The sequence below is a fragment of the Cyprinodon variegatus genome, unplaced genomic scaffold (assembly GCF_000732505.1).
Source record: "Cyprinodon variegatus isolate N-32 unplaced genomic scaffold, C_variegatus-1.0 Scaffold79, whole genome shotgun sequence".
NCBI lineage: Eukaryota > Metazoa > Chordata > Actinopteri > Cyprinodontiformes > Cyprinodontidae > Cyprinodon > Cyprinodon variegatus.
This window is the reverse complement of record NW_015150532.1, coordinates 263,499-290,438: the sequence shown is the minus strand read 5'-3', so window position 1 is coordinate 290,438 and position 26,940 is coordinate 263,499. Positions and strand designations below refer to the sequence as shown.

General features: G+C 38.3%; 1 protein-coding gene across 1 annotated transcript in view; it reads left to right on the top strand.

Annotated features, from left to right (window-relative positions):
- Positions 1 to 20,532, top strand: part of tnk2 (tyrosine kinase, non-receptor, 2) — a 37,871-nt gene extending 17,339 nt beyond the window's left edge. Inside the window, exons 13-18 of the mRNA XM_015373020.1 lie at positions 917 to 961; positions 1,307 to 1,734; positions 2,124 to 3,287; positions 5,565 to 5,660; positions 15,326 to 15,456; positions 19,788 to 20,532. Of these exons, the coding sequence (XP_015228506.1) occupies positions 917 to 961; positions 1,307 to 1,734; positions 2,124 to 3,287; positions 5,565 to 5,660; positions 15,326 to 15,456; positions 19,788 to 19,791 (1,868 nt within the window). The 3' untranslated portion in view covers positions 19,792 to 20,532. The remainder of the gene's footprint in view (positions 1 to 916; positions 962 to 1,306; positions 1,735 to 2,123; positions 3,288 to 5,564; positions 5,661 to 15,325; positions 15,457 to 19,787) is intronic.
- The last annotated feature ends 6,408 nt before the right edge of the window (positions 20,533 to 26,940 follow it).

The window sequence follows — 26,940 nt, the reverse complement described above, 5'->3', positions numbered from 1 at the left end:
CTGAAAATTACACACTGTAGCTTTAATAGATATTTATAAAAAAAAATGTAATTGTTGCATGTTTGCCACTCTAAATCTTTAGTTGTATTAAGGGGAAATGGCACTTTGGATAGAGTATAAATTTATTTTTATTTTTTTGTATAGTTATGCATTTTTTTTCATTTTTAATGGAATGATCTCTCCAAATGAGGATAAGACTGAAAATGTTCAACCTCATTTTACAAAGTTTTATTTTACTTTTTTATTTAAAAACCTAAAAATAAAAATGAATGACAGTAGTTATTTTTTTAATCCAACAATACATTTCCTTTAATAGATATTTATAAAAAAATTTGTAAATTTTTACTCTAAATTTTTAGTTGTACTAAGGTGAAAAATGGCTCTTTGGAATATTTGGTTTTTAGAACCCTGGTTAAGGTGGATGGCTGCGCTTCATAGGATTTGGTTGGGCTTCAGTCTTTCTACTTTCAGATGTTTTTGTTAATGTTCAACAATCCCCCTGCAGTGTTCTATCCTATCCCAGCATTAAACTCCGTCCACAGCTTTCTCTCTCTATTCTCTTCATAAAACAGCTGCATTCATACTTTTATCAAACTACACACAGGTGGGCTCTGTTCGCTAATTTGGGGATTAATGAGGGCAGTTTAAAAATCATTAATCATTTAAAACGCTCTTTGTATTCTCCCATCATATGAAATCTTTGAATTTCCTCCCAAAATGAGCAGTTTGCCCTTTTAAAACCAAAGCTTTTAGGATTAAATTGAGACGTTTCAGCATTCCTAATATTTTCTTTGCAAGGTTTCCTCTGACCTAAAAAAAACCCTCACAATTCTTCTAAACCCTTGTTTTTTTTTTTATTCTCTTGCTACCATTTCCCTATCTTTGTTTCTTTTTTGAGACTATTTTATTCTTGCAGAGGAGCCGCCCCCCCGCCCTCCCCAGCCAACAGTGTTAATCAAGAGTAAGTCAGGTCTCTCTCAGCAGCTTCTTACCCACTGTTCCTGTCTTCTCTGTTCCCTCTTTGCTCCACTCCTCAAAGGTACATTTCACTGTTTTTGTTTTTTTTAGCCTTCCTTTGTCAGGTTTGCAGTGCTTCTGTCCGCTCACAGTCTCTCCTTCCTAATATCATGTTCCATTTCTCTCCGGCTCTCAGCTGGCATGCATCCTTGCTGTGCTTTAAGTGAAAGTTTTCTTCCGTTTGTCTGATATATATTTTGGTGTGAGGTGTTCTCTAAGTGGTATTGAAGTTGTTAATTCTGAAACATGATGCAGTAGAATAATGATTGGATTCTGTTTTTATCCTAAGAACCCTGCTATGATCCGGTAACTGAAGAGGAGGACTCCACATCAGCAGCGCTTAGGAGATTATCACTGAGGAAAACTGGCTCACTCAAAGGTCTCAAGCTAAAACCAGCTGCTTGGGTCTCTGCAAACAAGCAGAGTGGCAGGACCACGAGCTCAGGCCACACTCCAAGCAGCGATGTGTCCCTCATTGACTTTGGGGAGCATTTCTCAGCCTCACCCTCCCCTTCACCTGTTGTTGAAAATCACAATCCTGTGCTGGCTAAGCTAATGTTGCAAGCGGGCAACATCTTGGACAAAACCCCGCCTGAAAGTCCGTCTAAATGGCTGCCACGGCCACTTCACCCCACGCCTGTGGTAGACTGGGACGCCCGTCCCCTACCACCACCTCCTGCCTATGATGATGTAGCTCAAGATGAAGATGACATGGAGGTACGGTAAAAACAAACGGCTTCCATGATTTCAATAAATGTAATCTGGTAATAAAAATGAAAAGTTTGAGATGTCACTACCCGAACCGTACCACCCGTTTATTTACGCAGCTATTCATCCTATGGAAGCAAATCGTTACTATATTTTAAATGAAAAAGCATTTTTAGAAATGCTTTTTTTGGATTTATTTCTGTGGATAATCTCTTTCTGTGATCTGTCATCACAGTGGTCCTGCATGCATGTCTGAATTTGCATCTTTCTATTACCTGAACTTCAGAGGATCTTGCCTTCCCAGTCTGCTCTGGATCTCTACACTGAAATTCTAGTTTGTATTTGCTCAACTATAGCTAATAAAGGTTACTAACTTTCACCTTGTTTTTTCCTTGAAGGTGAGCTCCATCAACAGCTTTGAGCAACAATCTGAATATGAGCAGACGGCTGTCCAGGGAGTCCAAGGAACCAACTCTTCAGAATTAATTGAAAGGGAAGTTCTCATCTTGGATGGAACAGAAAGACCAGTCCTGGAGGACAACCTTTTCCTTCCCGGCAAGCATGGCCACACTGCCTCCCCATCCTTCTCCCAATCTGCAGAGATCTTCCAAGAACTCCAGCAGGAGTGCATGAGGAAGCTCAACGTCCCGGTGGGGGGTGTTGGTCAGCTGTCCCAAATATCAGCCTTCTTTCCTCAGACTACTCGGAGCTCCCAGGAAGACCGCCAGAGCGAGGACAGACCTCAGATCCCCCCACGCGTTCCAATCCCCCCTCGCCCAATAAAAAGGGGCGATTATACATCTGCTCGCTGGTCGAGGGACCTGTCTGTTTCCCCGATGCCAACCGAACCCACGCACAGTGTTTCAACCCTCGAACCACCGCCTCAGATCCCACCCAGGGACCCTCTGTCACAACCGGGCTCCCGGACTCCAAGCCCAAACTGTGCCGTGGTGGGCTCCCTCCAGCAGAGGATCTGCTCCGTCAGCCCCTCCACCCACCAGGCCTTACACTCCCCCTGTTCCACGGCACACACCTACAGCTCCTACCTCTCAACCTCTCCTGGTAAACTCATGCCTACCACACACAGCTTTGCCTCAGACCCCAAATACGCTGCCCCCAAAGTGATCCAAGCCCAGAGTAAGGACAATGCTAGTAGGGGTCCTTGCATCCTGCCCATCGTCCGTGACGGGCAGAAAGTCAGTAGCACGCACTATTACCTCCTGCCAGAGAGGCCGCCTTACCTCGACCGCTTTGAGCGGTTCTTCAAAGAGGCTGAGACCGTCCCCGCTGCCGCTCCTGAGGACAGGCACCTGCGGCAAGCGAACATGGCAACTGTGAGACCGATGGTGGTCACAAACCAGACAGTTCAGGGGCAAGGGCTCGTCCTGCCGGGCGAACTGAAGGCTAATTTCTTCTGCCATAATAACGGCACACCGCGATCAGGGATGAAGACATCAGTTAGTCTCCCTCGCGTGTCTTCAGACGTTTTGACAGGTCCAGTGGTCAACTCTCCCTGCAGCAGGACAGAGGAAGGAGGGAACTCTCTGGACAGAGTCCAAAGGGTATGCTCAGATTTTATGATCCTTTTTACCAGCTTGTTCCTCAAACACTTGATTCAAGTATAAAGTTAGTATTTCATTTGTCTTTGTTCTTCATGTGCTTCCCTGTGATTGATGAGGTGTTTCTGTGCTGGGAGAAGGCTTTTTATAGCAGACCTTATGTTCAGATGAATGTTTCTGTGATTAATTGTTGTAAAGTCAGTCTATGAGGCTGTCCTCAACCAGATAACCATCTGCTCTTTATCAACGTTTTAATGTTTAAAAAAGAACCTGCTCCTACACAACAAGTAATTTATTAGTCAGGTTTTGAGTTGGACTAAAATATTAAGTAAAGTAAAATACAAAGAACAGGCCATATCTCATGTAGGGTTCTTTTGACCATTTTCTGAATTTTGTTAAACAAAAGAATTCAATGCAGGGTTTTATTTTCTGCTATAACAAAAAAAAATAAAATAAAAGTAGGACAGTTTGCATTTTAAATTAAAAAGAATACTGCTTACTCTTTCTTACAGTTACTCTGACTTCCATTCAGATTTTACATATTTTCTGTAAGTTTATATGATCATTGCCATATAAACTGGTTGAAGATGGCCATCATAGAAATTTGGCTTTACAAATCTTTGGCATCAATATATGAAAATATGTATAGTGTTTTCTGGCTGCTTTATTCAATGAATCCAAACTATTTCTAATGTTGCTGCAAAAATAAATATAAGAAAGAAAAAAATGCAATTATAACTATGGCTAAGTGATATGTATTAAGAAAAATATTTTGCCATTCTTATAGCTGAGTGGCAATATTCAATATTATCTTGATGTTTTTCTTATATAAAAAGCACTTCTGAATCAGCTTTGTCACAAATGTGACTTAGGCACATTTAAAAAAAATATTTTGGACATCTATAAAAGAAATGATTTAGTTAAATATTTGTCAAACTGTTCAAATCTGTTGCTCAAATGAATAAATAAATAAACATCTGCAGATAAACACAAGAAACAAGTAACAAATAACCTTCTGGGGTCGATAAAAGGAATGTACAATAGATAATCTGGATATAAATGATATAGTATAATCCTAGATCTGTTTTGATAAAAAAAAAAAAAAAACATAAAAATTTCAACTCTTAATATATTGCCAAGGTTTAATTTTATTAATGCTATGAGCAACTTAATTTGTATATAATGAAAGTTTTTTAAAAAAGGACTTGCTGTTCTACCAATTTTAAACTTTGTAGCTCTGCACTGCTGGTAATTACAAATCTTATTTTTAATTAGGTAATTTACCAAGCTAACTTTTAATCATCAACCCATCATGCTTAAAACTAAAGCACCCAGCTGCAGACCAGAGCAAAATCAGTTAGGTGACCTTAGTAGCAAGTTAATATCAGCTTCTTGGACTCCATATAGTTACTCTGTGTTTTAGTGTAGTTGGATTCTATAACACTGGTATTTTTACTTGAGGTTTTCATACCCCAATAATATCACCCAATGGCTTAACGACACAACAATAGGCTTGTAAACAACATTATCTGGATTCAGGATACGGCAACAGTTTCATAAATCGGACAAGAAGAAACAATTAAGCAATTCTCAGTAGTATATGAACACATCGCACCCGGAAAAATGGTGACTGAGCACCTTGAATGGAACCATTGGTGACCGTGCACCACCACATGTTACAGACATCCTAAGTTCCAAAAAACTCATTTCAGGTAGATGCCTATTACACCATCACATCTGCAAAGAGACGTCCTAGTCTACAATTGCGTAGGGAACCAAAGGCGCTCCATTGATCAAGCAGATATGGAGATCTTTGACAATACTACACCAGCTGTGCAGTGAGATTTTAGAACTATATGTAAAATACGCAGCAGAGGAGATCAATGTGAGACACAGATGAACTCTAGGTGGTTCATCAATGTTTCTTTTTTGTTTAATTTTGGTGATTGTTGTCATCTATGGGGTTAACTCTAAACCTCTGGCTCCCCATCAAACAACTTCTTCACTGTTATGTTTCTAAAGTTTTTAGTTGATGTGAAATTCAGGCTGATATATTATTGGGACGTGTGGTGCTGTTCAGTGATCGGTGTAGATGCCCAGAGTGAGTCAGTTGTTGGTCTGAACATTTTTGTGAAATATTAATGCGATGTCAATACATTTGATTTCATCAAAAGGAGATGCACTGGTGTTAACACACACACAAAAAGAAATTATACCTCAGAGTGTGGGCTGTAGATGGAGTTTTCAGACTGTTTTCAAGCTGCTGCTGCTCAATTTCAGGTGCAGGAGGCTGTTCACGGCGTGACGATAGCAGAGTGTCAAACGGCCCTGCAGAACAACAACTGGGATATCCAGAAAGCTGTGAATTATTTGAAGGTAAGAGCATTTAGTTTGCTGCAGTCTCTGCATAGAATTGTCCTCCTCTTGTGTTCCTCTCTGTAATTGTTTAGTAATGGAGATCAACTAATAGGAATATTTCTGACTCGGATTTCCATTTAAGAAACAATTATTAAACTGTTATTTTCTACATTAGTTAGCATATGTTGCGTTACAGAAGCTACAGTTTGTGTTCATTTCGTTGACAATATTGATTCAAGCAAGATGTGGACCCCAGGAAGACTAGCTGTTTGCCATGGCAACAGCTAATGGGGATCCTTAATAAAAATTACAAAATTACAAATTACAAGCAAGATGTTAAAAACTTTTCAAAATTCATGAGGGTCGCCTGGTCTTGGTCGCTTTACATTTCAGCTCCTTATTGCAGACACTGCGGTAATTACAACCACGTGTCTATCATCAAATTGGAGGACTGTCTATTTGCTTAGGCTGGGCATACACTGTATGATATTTTCTATCGTTGTACTCAGCCAGAGCTCAAACTGTACGTTGAAATCACAGGATTTATGTGTTCACAGCTCATGATGTATGGAGTTGCACGGTATGGCCCAACACCCTGATGCGACCTAACTGCTCACACTGTACGTCCAAAAACCACATGTCGGACTCAGTGCTGAGAGATGACGCTGGTTGGACTCATCAGTCCGAAAGGAAAAAGAACAACTCCCATTTTTGCACATGCACAGTTAGTGATGTTCTGGTAAATTGGCGTGTAGCTCTGTTTCAACTGCAGGATTTGCTCACAAATACCCCACAAGGGCCGACTAGATTTCAGTCATTTGTAATTTTCTCCTGACCTTAGGATTCCTGATTGGGAGGTGGTCATGAGAGGCTAACCGCCCCTCATCACCCCCTGCATACTACACATCGGACTATAATGAGGCTGAAACTCTGCCCGATCAAAAAAATTCTTGCAAGACTGGAAAATTGGTCCAAAAAATTATACAGTGTATGCCCGGCCTTACCGGTGTTACAGCATATTCTGTGCTCCATGGATCACAATACATGTTGAGTTACGAAATCTGGCTTTGGTTGTCTTTGCAACTCACCATAGCTGAGAGTGAGTCACGGCACTTTATGTGATATGGAAAGCTAGACAACAGCATCTGCATCCATGACTTGGTGTCTTTAGCTTTTAACAAAAAAAAAAGTTTATCTCTCTTGTGCTGGTTAACCCCATGTCACAGCGACAAACACAATGAGAAATAAATAAAGAAGGTCAGATTTTTTAACTTCAGCAAAATTTCTCTTTACTCTGTGTCCATGTTGAACCTGCCTATATTTGAAAAACAAATATATGCTTGAAACGTGTCAGTTTTATTTCTGGCAGTTTAGTTACTCCTGAACCGACCATTTGACTGGATTAACATGAACATCTCCTTCTAGTTGCCACATTTGTGTTCTTTCTGAACATTCCTTAGCTTTCATCCTTCTTATGTGCTTAATGTCTTGCTCTTACTAAAGCCAGGCATACACTGTTCGATTTTTTTCAGTCGTTGCACACAGCTGTAGCTCACACTGTACGACGAAACCGCAGGGATCGCCGTATAGTGTGAGTTCACAGCTCATGATGCATGTACTGCCCAATGCTCTGATCAGATATACCTGTTCACACTACTTGTCTAAAAAACCACATCGGACTCAGCTCCGCAGTGAGATGGCACGACTGAGACTTATCTATCCGGAAGCCAAATGAGTAGAGGAGGAATATGAAGCCGACTAGAGTGAAACGTGCTGCCTTGGCAATTCGTGCAATTTTGTGCTGAAAGCCCTGAAAAGAAAAGGTGACGACGTATTTGGACAAAGATGTGGCTGAGCAAACGTGGCTACTACTGTCTGTCAATGTTACAAACAGAACTCATTTCTGCATTTTTAAATTTTTTTTTTTCCTACTTGCTTTGATTCCGTTTTATTTTCCTATATTTTAATCATGTAAAACACTTTGCATTGTCTTTGTACTGAATTGTGCTATACAAATAAATTTGCCTTGCCTTGCCACTGAGCGATTTGCCCAAAACGGCCCACTGTATTTCAAACATGTTTAATTTTCTCCCGACCTTACGATTCCTGATCGGGAGGTGGTCGTGAGAGGCTGATCGCCCCTGGTTGCCCCCTGTACACTAAACGATGCACGACGCATGATCAGGCTGAAAGTCGGCACGATTGAAAAATTCTCGCACGACTGAAGAATTGTCCCGAAAAGGGCAAAAAATCATACAGCATAAGCCTGGCTTTAATCTCTGCTAATATTAATGAACTGCAGCCATTTACTAGACAAAAAGGTATTTTGACTAATACCAAAAAAATTACAAAAGTTAAGTATTATTCATTTATAAATTGTTTTTGATTCAAAGACTTCTGTTGTAGCATGTCCCTAAAGCAGTTACGGAAAATATTCTTACTGACTGGAAAGTGCTGATCAAACTGAATGTTGTATGATCTCTGTCACCAACCATTGTCCTGGTATATCACCATGCAGTTACCACAAATCTTTCGAGTTACAGAGGCTCATAAGTGTCAAAACACTATAAAATATAATAGACAAGATAATAAACCAGTTGAGTAGCTGATAAAAGGTTCAAAGTAAGTTTTTCTTTTGCTTTCATCTCTTTATAAAATGCAATCTTTGCCACTTATCCCAGTTGGAAAAGAGACAAAGTCGATTCAACTCATTAACCTGTTTATTTTTCCTCCCTTTGGGTTTTCTGTTTTTTTGGGCGGGCTGTTGAACACTTAATCATTTATTGATCTGTGCTTTCCCAGGGCAATATTTTCAACTTTTCTTTATGGTTTTAATGAGAGAGGCAGGTCTAGACATGTCCAAGGTTATGATTGGTTCAAGCAATGCGTTAGGGAGTGTGTGTGATGGAGGGGAAAGAAAAAACAATTTTTTTTCTGTTTGTGCATCAATAGCATATAAATGAGCTCGAAAGACAGTCCACACAAAAACTTTACTACAATAACAATAAATAAATATACTTTTTTAATGTTACTAGGAAAAACTTAGTAAGACGAGCTGTCTTCTGACAATCGAAATGAGCTTCAAGCTTATTGGGATGATATGTTACTGTCCGTCCTCAGTAGAAGAAAGAAGAGCAAACTTCACCCATCACTACTGAAGACTGCAAGGCAGTTACTTTCATACAAATGTCTTCATGGTAGATTTAATAGGTGTCACCCAAGACAGTGTTTCTAGATAAAAGTGTGCAAGTGTGCACACTTATTTTCTCATAGTAGTAGCTTATGTGACACTATCGCTAACCTTCTAATAATTCATAGGGTTTATAGCCAGTTAAAACCAGTTAAAAATCAGTGGGGTATGACTAAAGAAAATCAACAACCAGTAGAGGTCCAGATATTTTTAATTATAATCTGTTACTTTTGAGCATTTAACACTGAAATAAAATGCAGGAAATAAAATGCATCCAAGCTATATATTGAACTGTTTAATAAAAATACAAAAAAAAAAAGAAAATTTTTCTATTTTAGATTTTATTTTAAATTGTTTTTGAAGTAGAGAACAACAATCTCTCAGTTTGGTGTATAGACAATTTCCTGATTCACTTTTTTTTTTTTTTTTATAAAACACCTGAACTGACCGTTTTTCTTTCTTTTTTTATGCCTTAATGAGAGCAGTGGGCTTTAAGCTGACCTGCATGGTTTTAAACCTGGGTTTGATTGGTGACAAAGCCATTCTAAAGCACATATCAAGGTGCTCATTTTGAGCCTAAATCAATATTTTTGATTATGTTCATAGAGGAAAATTCTTCACAGCAGTAGGTTGAGCCAAACATATTCAAACTGTGCAGCGTCATCTTTGAGCACACCATTTCACTTTTCTTTCACCAGTTTTCTGCAAATTCTTCTAGGAGTCTACACTTTCTCTGCTCTCTTTTTCTCATTATCTTCTTCTTTTTTCCCATTGCCGAGCTTGCCACAGGTTTGCCTGCTGTGTCTTAACCTCTTAATATCCACCTAATTTCTGGGAAATTCACCTCATCTGCTTACCCAAATGGAAAAGCAAATAACTGAGAAACTGTAAGCCCAAATTACATGTGTGATATGTTATTTGAAAGCTAACACCTTCTAGTTTCTGAATATATACATTAACATTCGGTGAGTAAAACACCCAAGCTGCATCAGTTTAAACATGACTTAAAGTTTTTTATTCTCGAAAATAATAAGTCTTTTTTGAACAGCAGTAATAAAGACATGCTTGCTTGTAGTGGCTGCTTTGTTGTGCTACATTTCAACATGCTGCTATAATTGTGCTTTGGTGCTCGCTATGTCCATAAAATGAACTAGGTGGTTGAATTGTGGCGAATCTAAGCTTTTCAACAATGTCTAACATATCTATATTGGTAAACATTTTACCAGTGTAATTGTCATGCATCCTGAGTTACTATTTGTAAGCGCAGTAAAACGGGTTTTGAGAGGTTAAAGTAGCTAGCGGCAGCAACCTAGACTGACAGCTTATTGGCTAATTTGTATCACGTGCAGCCCGGTGCCGGACGCTCCAGATGGCTTTACCATACAAACGGGGGAAGTGGCACAATTGAATTTAGACAATATTGTCAGACAACATGCAGTAACTTAAAAATATTTTAAATCAGTTTGGGTCCGGATTAGCCAGCAGGTGGGTCCGGATCTGGACATGGAGGCATTAACACCTAATTTTGTTTCAGTGTTAAATTCGGTTTAAAGTAACAGATTATAACTACAATGCCTCCAGAACTTTACTGGTTGTTGATTTTCTTTAATCAGACCCCTCTGATTTGTAATTAGTTACCCCTGATATAAAGTTAGAAATGGAAGAGATTTGTGTGCTTTGCACTTTGGATGAGGTAAACTAAGGGTTAAATGTTCAAAATAGTTGTAACTATTATCTGGCTTTGGAGCAGCCCCAAATTTCTGGGTTTGTGAAAATTTGAATAACTAGAAGGAGCTGCCTTATTTTTGCTCTTTTTCTGCAGCCAAGTTACTGTAAGTGAACATAAATCAATTGGATTATCACAAATCAAGTCATTAACTAGCAGACTTTTTGAAGAAAGATAAATTATATCAAAAAACAATTTAATAGTTTGAACTAATTGGAATTGCTATAATTTTAGTTAGCTTATCATGATTTACTACTATAGGATCCTTCTCTAATTTGTTTAATTTTGGTCATAGGCAAGACACTGTCTGGATGGAGTAATGAGTGGGTAACAGTAGAGAAGCTGCAAAGACGTGTGTTATACTAAAACTCTATTCCACCCTGGGATGTCAGGGATTTGGAGGACTAATAAATCTGTCCAGATTCCCAGAAAGAAGAGCTGCAGCATCCAAAGTATGATGGTTGCCGCCTCTCCGAATCAGACCAGGTTTTCCCCAAAAAAGCCAATTTACTATATAAAAATATGCTTAAAGTTGCAGTTATTAAAATTAAGTTTTGTTCATTGTTGGAGTCACTATAAAGAAAGTCAATACAATGTTATGATAAGGTTAGCAACACAAACTTGTGTTTGTGAGCATTAACTTTAGTTTTTTGTTTACTCTAATTGAAAGAGCAAACCTGAGTAGAGAGGCCTGCCTGATAAAGAAGCTGTACTGAGACCTCAGCTCAAATGAATATCTGCAAACCTTAATGAACTGAAAAAAATGTTATAAAGAAGAGTGGAGCCAATTGTGCTCCACAGGGAAGAGAGGGATTGATAATTCATGCAGAAAATAATTACTCCAGGTTATTTCTGTGGCTAAACTTGGTTTTGGATGCCATTGAATCATCTGGTGGAGTATTTTCAGTGACTATTGGAAGTGACAGAAAAGGTTTTCCTGTGATGGCAAGATTGTAAACTATGTTGGCAAAAGAATATTGGATATCTGCAGTTTAGTGCAGTTTTTTTTTTTTTGTCACTATCACTTTTTTGTGAATGATGCAAATAAAATTCCAAAACTTGTCAGAAATATCATTATTTTATTATTTATTTAAAATGTTGCATCTTTGTTCATCAGACACAACAGACTATGAATCAATTTTACATTTGCAGTCAAAAGCAAATATTTACATTCACTATATTAAATGATAAATGGCATGTACTTATATAGCGCCTTTATTCAAGTCAGGAGACTTGACCAAAGCGCTTTACACTACATTCATTCACCCATTCACGCACACACTCACACACTGATGGTGTGTATGGTATTAAAGGTATAGAGGACAATCATCTAAATAATTGGGTTCTTCTAAATGTTAATCATTCTGGTGATATGTTTACGTAAGGCCATCCTACGTGCTTGTCCCCAGTTAGCTATGTTTTTCTGCACATGTGCAATTTCAGGTGTATATCTGTGGTGAGCTACGGTTTCAGACAGTCACTGAAGCTCGCCTTTCTCACCACTGCTCTTTGAAAATGGCAGTGTTGTAAGGTAAAAGTGAGCACAGGCACTGCGTGGTGAAGGAGGAGTTACGTGACCAACGAAGTTTAAACCAGGGATCATCTGTCCAAACGGTCAGTTAACGGAGTTTGCTATTAAGTCCACTATATAGTCGCCACTCTTTAGATATTGAGGGATTTAGAGGTTAGGGCGACATTCAGACACAGTAAGGTGTTGTATGACCTATGAGAACAACAACTTTTAAACAAAGCGTGAACAAGGAGAAATGGGTTTGTGCAGGCTCTCGCACGCGTTTAATAGAGAGCGCTGGTTTTTTAAAAAAATTCACGAAAAATCTTTCACCTTAAATCTTTTTTTTCAGTGTTATCTGATGCTAAAAATGTAAACTTTATATCATTTTGGATTAATAAAATTGAATAATCCCTAAATAATCCCAAATTCTTATTTCTGTTAAAAGGTAAACAGTTTAATACTTTAAAATGACCATGTTAGAAACACCTTAGTGTTCCTAACATGGTCTTTGTTAAAAACACCCAAATAGAATTAAGAGAAGTAAACCTTTGGATGTATTTTAAAGACCTCTCAAAAACATCAGGTCCTTTCATGAAATCGTGAAAAAAATCCATTATTAGCACACAGAAAATCATAAAATTAACTTATCTAGGTCCAGATTCCAAAAGCCTCAAGGTTTGTCATGTCATTTCTTTTAAACTATTGAATTATAGCAATAGGTATTTAGCTTTTATTTTCTACTGTGGTCAAAACAACGCTCTACTGTATATCTCTGACCATTTACCATTTATAAAGTATAATTGTAGTTACCATTAAAATTGGTGTTAAAAAAGGCAGCAGTTCTACATGTTACTCCATTTTTATTCATATACTTTTTTACAATTTTAAACTTTTTATTGTGGATAAAACGGCAAACAGGACGAGCTACGAGAATATTTCTGCTTGTATGGCAGTTCAGGCGCTACTGTGTAGAACCAACTTTTGGTCATTCCAGCTGCGGATGGCTTTGATCAGTCTCTATGCTCCATGTCTTCTCAGCAGGCCTTTTGCTCTTTACTGCTCCAGTTCCTCATATTGAATGCTTTTGGATTTTGAACACCATATACCTCTAACTACAGATTCTCTTTTTGTCTCAGGTCTGGACTTTAACTAGGCCACTCCAACATGTTTAATCTTTCCCATTAAATCAGTATGCTTCGGGTCATTGTCCTGCTGGAGGATGAACCTCCATCCTAGTATCAAATCACAGGCAGACTGAAACAAGTTTTGATCATCAGTTTCCCTCCATTTAGCACTATCTATTACTAGCTGTCCGGTACCTCCCGCCTCTCAAGCATGATGCTGCCACCACCATGTTTTACTGTGGGGATGAGGTTCTTAGGATGATGGGATGTTGGTGTCGGTCAGACAGTTTTCTGTGGTGTACAAAAAAGTCTAACTTTTGCACAGTTCAGTACCCCTTCCTCCATACATTTAGATTGTCATCCACATATGTTATGGTGAATTTAAAATAGGCCTAAGACTAAGACTTTTTTCTGGTCACTCTTCCATAAGCCCCAGGTTTAAAGGAGTGTGCAGCGTATTGTGGTCCTACAGTATAGACAGATCCCCCAGTCTGTACTGTGGAACTCTGCAGCACCTTAGGGCTACCTTTGGTCTCTGTGCTGCATATCTCATACATGCCCTCCTCAAACAGTCTGTGAATTTTTGAGACAGCCAAAGGCCAAGCGGTCAATCCGTAAGATTCCCAGGGGGCCGCTTCATTGATCGACTCGCCGGTACCAAGGAAAGTAAATGACAGTAGAACCTTGGTGCTACTTGCTCTAAATCAATCTGTCTCTTTAAGAGACTGAAATGGCAATTTGGGAGTAAACATTTGACAAGAAAGTCCTCTTAATAGCTTAAAGTAGACACCCCCCCACCACAGCTTCTCCCTATCAAAGGTGCAGAATGGAGAATATAGGCAAGGTGTTGATCAGCAAGCAAAAATATATAGAAAGAGACTAGGAGGGGTTGAAGAAATATGGCAAAAAAATAAAGAAAGGGGTTAGTGGAAGATGCAGCCATACATGCTTATCTCACAGATACTTTTCAAGAACACGGACAGAAGAGACAGCTGGTAAATGGCAATATAATGCTAGCTTAATCATAAAGCTAGTGTAATAAAAAAGATAAAGAACTATTCATGTCCAATGACTGAGACAAGGTATCAATTAAGACTGCATTATGTAGTGCTCTACTATGGCGCTTATAGTAGTAGTAGTATTAGTGCTTTACACCCTACTGTTAGTTAGTTATTCTGTTTTTTTATGTCAAAAAGTTGAGTTGAACTTTATTTTTCATAATAACACAGTGGATTTTTTTCTTCTACTCGAAAATTTTAATTTTACATCGTTTTTCTATTTCTAATTATTTGCACTATGACTATAAAGAACTGACATTATTAAATTTGTTTTTGCCATGTTATTTTATATTTGAAAGAATGAGCCAGTCTTTAACTACCAGGCTGAAAAGATTTCCCTCTCCAATCCTTAGAACATCCCTTTCTTGGTGGATTTGTTGTGGAACCAATCAATCTGAAGATGATGCATCAAATGGTTATGATCCTACCCTGACTTGTGTTTCTTCATAGTTTTGTCTCTGACTTGTTTGAAGAGCTCCTTAGTCCTCATGGTTTGAGGCCTCTTGACAAGTGCTCCTGAAACCTTTGACCAGGTGTGTTTATACAGATAGATCACATGACACAGGTCAGGTTGACTTTATTTTAATCAGCACTGTGACTTTTAAAGGTGATTGCTTTTAGCAGATTTGTCAGAGCTCATAATATTCATAATTTACTTCTTTAACTTCACCAAATCAGTCTATTATGTACAGATTTGGTACATTGCTGAAAATTGAAAACCAGGTTAGAATAAAAGACAATAGGTAAAAAGTAAAAGAGCTTAAATATTTTTGAAAGTCACTGTGGTCGACTTTGGGAGTTGACTACAACGACTCTTTAGGATGGTGACTAGTTGGTTTCCCCAGAGATGAGATGTTTTATTAAATAATGTGTGCATCAAACTCTGAACAGAGGTAAAAGATATGGCAAATATGCCATGAAGCTGGAACAACAATGCGAAACGAGTAGTGTACTGACTGAATGGGCTGAAAGCGGAATCGGAGAGGAAGGAGCCTGAATTACTTTGCACATTTACTCAGGTTGTTTTAAAACTAGTAAGAAAAAAATATTTCTGTTTTCTGTCTCTCTGCAGGTGGAGCAGTTGTTCTGTTTGGGTCTGAGGAGCAGGTCCGAGTGCCTAAAGCTGCTGGAGATGTGCGACTGGAACCTGGAGGAGGCCTGCACTCAGATTTTACAAGATTATGGATCCAAAACTAGACAAAGGTGACATTTCTAAATATTATTTTTTCATTTTTTTGGGGTAAAATGACCAATATTTGGACTTCTAAGTAAATCTTAACTGACACATGACGTCCAATCTAGATTATCTACAGTACCAGCCATTCAAAATGCCATTCAGTCAAACACCAGCCGAATGACTTCCCACTTCCCTCCAACCCCCAGCGAAATCCCCTCCAACTTCCAGCCAGTGGAGTGACCACCTCTTGCATATTTTTTTACTCTGACTCCACCCTTTCACTGAATTACAGGGTCTGATCAGGAGATTACGTGTCCGTTTAGATCTTAATGTTCACAAATCATGACAGAAAGAATATTTAATACAAATATTGATGTTTAAAAAGGAATTGAAGGGGATTAGCCAAAGACCAGCCAAGGGCCTATCAAGGAAAGGGGGGAAATTTTGGATGGCTACTACTGTAATCATTACATAGACATAAAAATGTTTCTGTAATGGCAATGTCATTTGAATATTTAAGAAACATCTGAATCTTTATTTATGGTTTATTCTGCTGCCGCAATGCTTGTTTTGCTATACCGTTGCTAAAAAAAAAATGCAATGTACCTCTTAGCTGAGTTGCTTCAGGTTCTAGTTACAATTCTTTTTTGCTTTCCACATCTACATAGCATTGTCAGGCAGAAACATGATGCAATGTTACTGTGACTGTTGTGTTCTGTTAATGAGGCTCAAGCTCATATCTGGATGGCATACAGACATCTTAAAAAAAATTGTAAAAGTTTGTATTTTTTCCATATTTTGATTTCTATTATCTGGTAAACTGCTCTGTTTTAGCAGTGCTTTAATTAGAGAGGGTGTCTGAATGTGTGTACTTGGGCTGCAGTGTAATGTAGAAACAGAACCAGTGTTCTGGAGGATGTGGTCGGTAATAAGCTCACTCATCATTGGTCTTATTGCTTTGAAACAACCGGGCCAATTACAGTGATGCATGATGACAGCGGCGGCACACATTGAGTGAGGCCTCAGCTGTGCCCTGTCTGGTCGTCTGAAGGGAGCAGCGCAGCCTGCAAAGGCAAACATTGTGACTGGGTTTCTGTTTCACTTGCATACGTTGTCTTACAAACCTACTGTCCTCATAAAGTCATGGCACAGCCTCAGAATGCTTAGAGCAGTACATTTTAACTGTCAGAGTAAGTTCCTGCAATTTTTCTTTGCATAAAAGCTGTACAACATTAATTTGAAATGTCTGGTTTGATTTTGATTTAGATCTGGACTTTGTTTAAATCCTTCTAAGACACGGTTTCACTTTGATCCAAACACATAATTGTTGCTCTGGCTCTATGTTTTGGGTCATTCTCCTGTTAGAAGGTAAACCTCGTCTGCAGTCTTAATTCTTTGCAACAGCTAACTATTTGTCCTTCCAGGCAAAGTATGCATTTTATTTAGCTTCATTAACCTTATCATTAGCTCTGGCCCCCTTTTTCTCTTCTCTTCCCCACAGCATGATGCTGCCATTACAGTTTCACAGCAGGAATCAGGATGATGTGCAGTTTTTGTCTTTAACTTCACATAACATTTTGTAAGAGAGTGAAAAGTTCGGTTTTATTCTTATCTAATAAACAGTAAGCAACTTGCAGCTCTCCAGTAAAACCATCCAGATCTGTGAGGTGCAGGACTGAGAATTGTCCTGTTCTCACCAGAGCTGCAGATCTCTGTAGCTCCTCCAAAGTAATCTTCTGTCTCCTGGCTGCTTCATATTAATACCGTCATATCTTGGTAAATGTGGTAGTATTGTCTTATTTGTTTTATTTTTAGAAGATAGATTAAGCACAGATAAGAAAAGATTCAGAAGCCCAGCCCTTCCTTATGCTGTCTGCTGGATTCTTTGGTCTTCAGGCTGCTGGTTGTCTTCTAATCATAACAATCTTACACCAATTTAATAATTTCATCTATTGTCTCGTGTTGATCCATCATATTGAATCGTAATCAAATATTTGTTGTTTATCGTCATCAGTAATAATAAAGACGCTTTAAAAACTCCAAAAATAAGTGAAATATGAAAAAAAAAATTCTAACCCTCTACTGTTCTGATCTAATTTTTTTCTCCTTAGAGGGTTGACAGATTGGAAGATTAGATATATGGTGTTACTGTGGGATATTTAGTTATATAAATTGTTCTTCTTTATGTAAATGGTGTTGAGAAGAGAACTGTTTTTAAATATGTATAGTTTTAAGAGCAGTATTGCTGGGCAATGATTGCTGTGGCAGGCAGTCGCAGCCATACATTTACTTATGAAAGTGCTTAAGGAGTCACAAGAAGTCTTTTTTCTTAATCATTTTTATTGTTAAAAATATATTTAGTGGTACCAATAAATATCCTGATAAGTTTTTAGCCATATCCCCCAGCTCTACTCTAAAGTTTATGTAAGATGCCGGAAGACTTTTGCAATGCAAACGGTTTGTGCTTTCAATGCATCTGTTTAATGCAACAAAATAAAAGACTGTAGTATTTTGTTCAGAATATATATCTGGGTAAATGTCAATTGCTGCCAGTTTAGGACCAGAAGCAAATAAAATTCCCAGTGAAAGCTCAGCAGATACTGATTACCCTGTATGTAAATAAATCATCTTCATTGACCTCTCCACAGTCAGTAGATCTGTTTTATTCCTGGGTGAATAAGTGTGCATTGACCCGTCTAAAAGTGAGAATCCATTGTCCAAATCAGCTCCATGCCGGGAGAGACGTATATTGAACGGTTGGAACAGACTAAAAACAGCACGGCAGGATGATTTCAGAGGGACGTGGCCTCACATGCCATTTAATGCCACATGCAATATCCCAGGCAGCTTCAATGGATAGCTGCTTAATGCTGCTTCCATCAGCCTACTGAGGCCCTACATAGCTGGTGTTCAAGTGTTTCAATTTTTTTATGCCTTAAGTTTTTGTTTTTCTGATTAAACAAGAGAAAGCAGTGCAAAGACGAAGGAAAGCTTACATGTTCTTTTCTTACAAACAGATAAGAACATTTACATTCAGTATTCATTTATAAACCAGGAGTCAGGTCAGGCAGAATGTTTTTTTTTTTTTTTTTATTAAAAATGTATTTTCAAAATTTGAAAATTAATCAAGATATGTTGATTTAGCTTAATTGACAGGCAATGTAATAGCATAATTGGTCAGAAAAGCAACACTGAGGTTCGATGTAACTCTTGAGAACCTACAGACAGCTGATGTTTTGGTTGAAGATCCTTCCACAGAACAGTTGGTCGTTGCACATCTGGCATTTAGGAGAGTAAAAAAAAAGCATTTGTAGAAAGAACCTCAAAAATGTTTTACATAAGCTGCACAATGGAGACAGCAGAAGAATTTGAAAATAGCATTTTTGGTGAGTCCAGTAAACAAAACCTCATTGGTGAAGCAATCTCCACAGCTGTGTTTGGAAAGCTTTTAGTTTTTGTTTGTTTTTTTGCAAAAAACTAAGTTGTGTATTGAGTAGTTTTGAAAGAAATAGACTATTAAACAATTGAGGCCTACACCAAGGGTTACCTTCTAGCTGGAGATTAACCATGAACATAGAACCAGCACAATGGTTTCCACGGGGTTGTCCATCTTAATTCCTCAATAACTAAGATTAGTTTTTCCTCTCTACTGTCGCTACAAGGATGCTTATAGTGTGAGGGATTGCCTTTGAGTCAATGAGTCGATGCAATCAACTGGTTTTCCTTAGAAAACTTTTAATCAATTTGACTGGATGATCCGGTTGAATTGTAAAGTTCCTTAAGATGACATGTTGTGAATTGGCGCTATAGAAATAAACTGAATTGAAATTGAATTGAACTATTGTCTGGTAGTTTCCCTATTTGCTCCTGATCCATTAGAGGTGACCTAATGGTATCTCTTCAGAAAGATCCAATTTAGTGTATAGTTTCCTAGATCTTAACCATTCTTTTGACAGTTTAGTGTTGAGGAAGAACTTATTGGACTGAAGACTAGAACTGGGTAAAAGGGGATTTAGATGAAAGCTATTTTAGAATGGTTAAATCAAAGTCCAAATTGAAATCTAATTAAGGAACTATGGTGAGAAGTAAAAATTACTACCCAGATGCTCAGGTTTTAGTCTGTTTTTTTAAAAATAAAGGATTTCAGTGTCTGACTGTCCAAAGCAAGGAGAGACCAGCAGGGTTGCATCTTATTTATACGAAATTGGGATTGAAAGTTTTAAAGGTCTCATCTGACCTTTAAAAAATGCAAATATCCAGGAAAACCAGATAGACGTCATTGAAGGTTATTACACAGGCTGTGACATTTCACTTCATAAAGACCCCAATCTCATATTAAGCTTCTTTATATTTGCAGATGATGACAGGAATCTGATGGGAGTGAGCTTCGATTGGACTTTCATGGTGAGCAAATCAGCATCAGATGAGAGGATTTTCTCTCAGCCCCCCCAATCAGAAGAATTCGGAGTCAAGAGCAGAAGAGGACAGCACAAACAGCTGAACCTAATATGATCATATTGGTCATAACCAAGGACCCCGTGATGGAAAACAAAAGAAAAGTCTTTTTGTCGTGGTTTGACTTTCATGTGAAGGTTATGTAATCGTTGCACTTAGTTACAGAGACCTTGTATCTGACCGTCTGGCAGACAGGGAGAAAATGACTGAAAGAAAGATGCCATTCTGAACTAAAATGATTTGCTCAAAAAAAAAAAAAAGTAAAGAAAAATGGTGGAATAATGTTCTCAGAGCGCAGAGTCAGCACAAAGTCCTGCACCGTGCAATGTGCATACATTTCATCAAAGGTGAGCATCATCTGCTGGCAGCTGGATCACCACATCTACGGAGTTGTTTTGAAAAAAGCACAATAAACCAAGTGTTTAATTGGCTGGTGTGGCAGTATTGTAGGGGAAATATCTAATTTAGTCTGTTTTTAAGTGGGGAAAAGATGTTTTTGAGAGTTATGTGCTGCTAAAAGTTAAGAAAGATTGCAGTTACAAAGAGAGGAAACCTCAGAAGCAAGGCAATCCTAATGCAATGCTTCGCTCTCTGTGCTTAGAAACACAAATGAAACCAGGCTTACAGGAAATAATGACTAACTAAAAAAAAAAAACACCAAACTGTTGTAAAAAGAGGATAAATTGAAAGGATAAACAATTTTTCTATGAGGAGAGGTACATACTGTCAGTACAGACTGTAATTGGATTTCTTTTTCCAAAAGGATTGTATAATACAGGTTTTGTGACTGTCTGAAAAACCCACTATAAGTCATGCACTTTGTGAAATATTGACGAAAACCGCAGGTACAACCTCTCCTTACTTCTTCACAGTAAGCACTTTGCCCTCAGAGAACTCCTATGCATCAGCTGAAAACTTCAATCAGTGCCGTTTTCTGCATTCAACCAGACCATGTTGGCAGCTAATAACAGCAAAGAAGTGAAATTTTGCTTCATAATCATCACTTCCTCCCAGTGCCGTGATCCTTTCAGTCTGCAGCATTATGGGGAACTCATTTCCTTCTGGAAGGACAAGATGGCGCACTGTAGGTCATGACAAAAACCTTTTCCTCCGTCTACATTATCAATGCGGATGGAAATTTCCTATTACAGAAAAAACTGCTGAAGTTTGGGCTAAAAATAATCGATGGATAAGAAACCGCCTTCCTTATAATTAAACTGAAACAGGATATTTTTCAAATTGTTATATGAGGTTCTTTTAAAAAGTTTTAAGTAGTTCATCTTAACTACAGTAAATGCATCTTTTTTTGTATTGATTTGCTATATTATTTAGATTAATGGGTTCAGTGGGGCATGTCTGGGTGAGAGTGAGATCAAAGTAGGCGTCTATCATTGATAAACAGCTCACGACAAAACATTTATTCTAATGTTATTTAATGAACCCCTAAAACTGCGTTCGATTTAGGCCAGAGGTGTCAAACTGGTTCCAGAAAGGGCCGTGTGGCTGCAGGTTTTCTTTCCAACCAAGCAATAGCACACCAGACTCCAGTCATCTCATTAAGTGAGTTCAATCTGAACACAATGACTTGATGAGATGACTGGAGTCTGCTGTGCTATTGTTTGGTTGGAAAGAAAACCTGCAGCCACACGGCCCTTTCTGGAACCAGTTTGACACCCCTGATTTAGGCCATTATTCATGCACAAGCCAATCACTGTTGTTTTTGGAAATAAAGGGGGGAGGAGTCTGCTGCAGAAGATCTTCTGAGTGAAACATGAACATTTTGCTCGAATAAATATTTTAGAAAAAAAAGACAGGACGACTATTAAGAAAATAGCTTTTGTTCATTCAAGTCTTTGCTTTATACACCCTTTTTTTTTTTTAAACCAGTCACCCAGCTGCAGACCCATTGCCTGTTCATGCGCTGTTTGTTTTCACACCAAGCTGCTGAAGATTTGGACTGAAGTGAACCTTGTGATGTTTTGAATTCTCAAAAAGCCGTCTCCTATTAATGTGTCAGCAGACGGATTATTTCAGTGTAGATTCTTGTTTTATTCCTCCCACCAGATTTATTTCTGCTGAAGTGTTTTATTTAAGTCATTTATCTTAATTCTGCTGTTTTTCCTTCAACATGTCATCTCTGTGTTTTGTGTTTCCGTGTAGTTCTGAAAGCCTACTGTAAAGTTGGTCTCCATTGTTTCTCTGTTTTTCATGATAATGGAAGCGAAGTTGCCGAATTTATAGATGTATTTTTTATTAAACAAAAGAGTAACTTTTTTAATTCATTTGTGTTTTACTTTTCTCTTTAACTCCACAAAATGCTCATGAAAATCCCTATCATCATTTAGCTTTAACAAACTTTGCCTGTTCGTATGAATAAGTCAGACTAAATCTCATTTCAATTCAGCCACAGTTTTTTTTTTTGCTTTGGAAATATAATGCAGCACAAACTTATTCAGTCAAAATGCATTTGAAGTTGTTTATGCACACAATAATTAAGGAAAGTGCATTTCTGTGAGATAAATGGTGGTTTGGGCTCAATCTGTACTTATATACTGCAGACCTCAAAGTTGGGTAACTTTCAGCAACTATTGGTAGCTGCATGAATGTTGTTGGGGAGAGTAGCAAAAAAAATATTTAAATGCTTCATTATATTTGGGCACAAGTAAAAAGTTGTCATCCAAAGGAAGAAAGAATACTTGTCTAAGGATACATGTTTGTTTAGTGTAATTTTATCACTTCTCTCATTGGGGGCAGACAATTATTGATGCATATGGCAGACTCCTAGAACCCAGTGCTGCTTATTTGGATTAATTTCTTTTTAAAACAAACATTTTATAGAACAAAGAAAATGGGAAGGAAAGGATAGGCTGAAGAAGATAAGGATGAAGAACAGTCTGGTAAGAAACAGCCATAAAAAAGTAAAATAGTCAAAAGAGAAAGCACATTTCTATAAAACATATTTAGTTTTGTAACAATGAAAGCAATTACAATGAAATCGGAAATACTGAAGAGTAAAAGGATGGGGAAAGAAGCACTCACAAATGTCAAGCTAAAACCACCCATAGCAGAGGCAGCCAAAGGTTGTTGAAGAGCCGGGGCAGAATTTGAATTTAGGCCCCCAGCTTCCAGGTTTGAGTTCTCATACCTGTTAACTCTAAAATGTGTGGCACACAGGTATTCAATAATCAGCAACATCAGGAATGGTTTTAAAAAATATATCTATTTGTTGAAATAAAAAAATATTTAGACGGCTGCTTCAATTGGCACCAAAATTTAATTTTGAACATTTTCTGCAACCTTAGACAAGCTGTGCTCTTTAAATTAGATTTTTTTTTTCCATTTAGGACATTTTTAACCTTATTTTATCAGCTGGTAATAAGAAAGAGAAAAAAGGATACACTTTTAAAAGACTGTCCATACCTCAGCAACCTGCTTTCATTAGATTAGCTTAGGTTTCTGCTTTTGGCTAACAAAAAAACAGGTGTTTTTGGAGTGAAAAACAGGAGGATTATATGATACAGAGCACCCTTATGCCCTCTGCTGACTATGGTTGAGGTTCTTTGATGCTGTGGACCTGTGTCCCTTCTAGATTCAATTAAAAACCTGTTTTCATGAACTTTCTAAAATACCAAGAAATAATAAATAATAAGAAGGAAAAGATAAATATGGCGAACTGTACCAGTTAACCAAGAAAGGGCTGCCATTGGGTAATTGAATTTGATGATGAAAATGTGGGGCTAAACGAACATGGACAAAAGAGCCTTCCTCCATGGCCATCTCAGTTTTCTAATTCAGGCATCCCCAAAGTTGGTCCTCAAGGACCGCTGTCCTGCAGGTTTTAGAGGTTTCCCTGCTTTAGCACAGCTGATTATAATTATTGCAGTAGACCAAAAGCCTGTTAATCAGCTTTCAATTAAAATCAGCTGTGCTGGAGCAAGAAAACCTCTAAAATCTGCAGGACAGTGGTCCTTGAGGACCGAGTTTGGGGATGCCTGTTCTAAATAACACATAAGAGATCCAGGTCTTTGGACCATTTGGTGATCTACATATGCCTTTAGGAATGATCAAATATCTGCCCCTTCTGGTAGTTGGTAGTAAAGTGTTTTTTTATTATCTAAAATTTAAAGTTGAATTTTACAAATCTCTGCCACAATAAAACATCATTCACTTCACCTCAAAAATGATTTGCAAAGTTGTTGCTGGTATATCTTTTTATTTGTTTATATCTGTTTTAGCTCTTCAATATTCTCTATATTTGCTTTAGATTTTTCAACAAGGATATTTGTCACACCGCACAAAATCACAAATGAAGATGCTGAAGTTTAATGTCAGAGTGTTTAATTGTCTTCATAACTATATGGGGAAAAATGAAATGACCAAAAAACAAACTCCATCTGAGCGCATGAAGGAAATTCTACACAAAGAAAGTACATCAAGATCCCTAAAATCCAATTTCAGGAGAACAGACAAACTCTCCTTTAATAAACTTGAGGTGGACCTGCCTGATAATGGACCTTTGTTTATTTGCAAACTGCGAACTGGAAGTATCTCTTACCGCTAACATTTTCAAACAATAACAGGAAATAAAGAACGGATTGTTCATCTAGAACAGTCATAATTGGCCCATTTCCTTTTCTTGGTAACATTTTAATAATTTCAAAATCATTTTAATACATGAACTTTATAAGATCAACAATACCTTAAGGGCAACAAGTCCACATTGATTTACGAAAGAAACCACAAGTAGACGTAAAATAGAAGTAAAGCTTTGCACTACTCTGTGAGTAAAGAGCTGTTTAAAGTCTTCTTAAACAGTCCGTAAAGACCGGGTCAGTGTGTGTTAAGCAGATCAATCAGAATCAGATAGGGCCACCTTTATATTTACAATCATTGACACTCCAGCAACGTGTGGCCTTGAGAAAACAACCCCCTCCCTCCCAAGTCTAGCATCGTGCTGACTGCCATTGATCCCGCCCGCTATGGTTATCCATCGACCTTCGGGTGCTTCACTGGCAGTTGGCCACAGCAGGGCTGTAAAACGTTTCCAAAGAAGTTCAGATCCAGATGCAGGTCTAATGGGCTCTTCTGCTCATCCATGAGCTGGCAATTAAACGCCTCTCGCTTCATAAACCCTGAAAACGATTCTAGAATAAAACCTGGCAAGGACCTGGGACCTCCAGAGAGAAACCGCTGAACCCTCAAACTCTCCAATTCAAGTCAGTTTTGATTCTCTTCTATCCCTTATCAATTCCCATTCCCCTTTCCTCTTCTAAACACATTCTCACATACGGTACTTTACAATGAAACACAAGGAACTCCTGCTTACTAATGAGAGACCCTGCTGAGCTTCCATTGATCTCTCTTCCCTCCTTGTATGTGTGCATGGTAACATTACTTGGTCTTGGGGCAAATCATTAAAGTCTTGTCCTCCAGTTGTTTTGGGTTCTAGTGCGGCAAGTTCCAAAAATCCCTAGAGAAATTACTGAAAAGGAAAACGGGAAAATAAACAGAGAAAAGAAGCAAAGGAAAAGAAAAGTGGAAACTGCCAAAAAAGTGCCAAGTAGAAGATAAGAGTCAACCCTTTGACATCTGGGAAGATGTATACTTATATACGGCTGACTTTGTCCATGTACTCCCACAGTCTCTTTGCTTTGTTTGTTTTTTTTGTTTTGTTTGTTTGTTTCCTAAAATATGAAGAAAAAAAAATTTCCATAACTGTCAACACCCCCTTTCTCATCGTTGCCTTTGTTGTCGGGATTTGAAACTCCAGCTCAGAGGAGCCGAGTGCCCACTGTGGCAGAGACACAAACCCGGGGTGCAGGATGGATCGGCTGACTTTGGAGCGCGGGGAAGATGGAGTGGTGACAGAATGACAGAGGAAGGAGGATGCAAAGGAGTTTTATTTGAGCAGCTGAGCAGAAAAAAAAAAGAAGCAAAGTGATGAAGGTGAGGGAGGGATTGCTGGCTGGCCTGAGAGGGAATGCACTTCATACATCTCCCCTCATCTCTCCTTCACTGTCTATTTCTGTCTTAGTATCTTTACAGTGCCTTAGAATTATTCAGCCCCTCTGGCAGTTCTTTACTCTTCAGTTGACATCTGGAAATAAAATTGATAAAGTTGGTCCTCATTCCTGGTAGAGATTGTTGAAGGGATACATGTCCTGCTGAGTGTACATCCTGACAGCACATTACAGTTTGACATTTTTGGCTTCAGTGGGTATTTTGTATTCAGTATAATTGTATTTTAACTAAACATTCACTTTTCTATAAAACTTAAATGCCAAATTAATTTTAGGGCAGACCTTTGGGGAAAATCTTTTGTTTTCTTTTACATTGTATTGAATCATGTTGGCAAAGTCGTTAAATACAGCACACGCATGCACCTGGCTGAAAGTTTATGTATTTAGCCAAAAGGATATCCCTGTGCCCAAGCAGCCAGGACACATGATATATCAGAGTTATAGGCCGTGTCCGAATGTCCGCCCTAACCCCCTATATCAAGCACAATATAGGGTTAGGCCATTTTAGGAGTTTCTAAATGTCCAGTGGAGGAAAAAGTATAGTTTACCTAAAATTTCCAATAACGCAGCTTGAAAAGTAATGTGCATCTTGTAAGAGCGCTGCTTGCCAAGCATCATGGGATCTATTTTGGGGGCGAGGGAGAGCAAAGATGGTGCAGGCATGGTACTGGGAGCTAAAGTCACATGACCAACAGGGGGCGAAAAGTAGTGATCATTAGTCCCAACAGTCAGTTAACCAATTGCACTATAAAATCCACTATTTATTCCCTGTTTTATATAGTGAATGGGGGTTAGGGGAGATGTTCGGACACAGCAATAGTGAAAGGCCCCCACATTGTCACAAAAACATTTCACTGGTGCTACCTCATGGTGCCAAATATGAGCCAGCTTCGGAGTCCTGCCAAGTGTTAGCCTTTTTGTATCTCCATAATACATTTTTAGAAGCTGTAAAAGAGTTTGCAGACATATGAATGCATCTCAAATTCATCCCCTCTTGTTAAAATCAAGCAAGTGGAGCTAAAATGGCCCAATCAA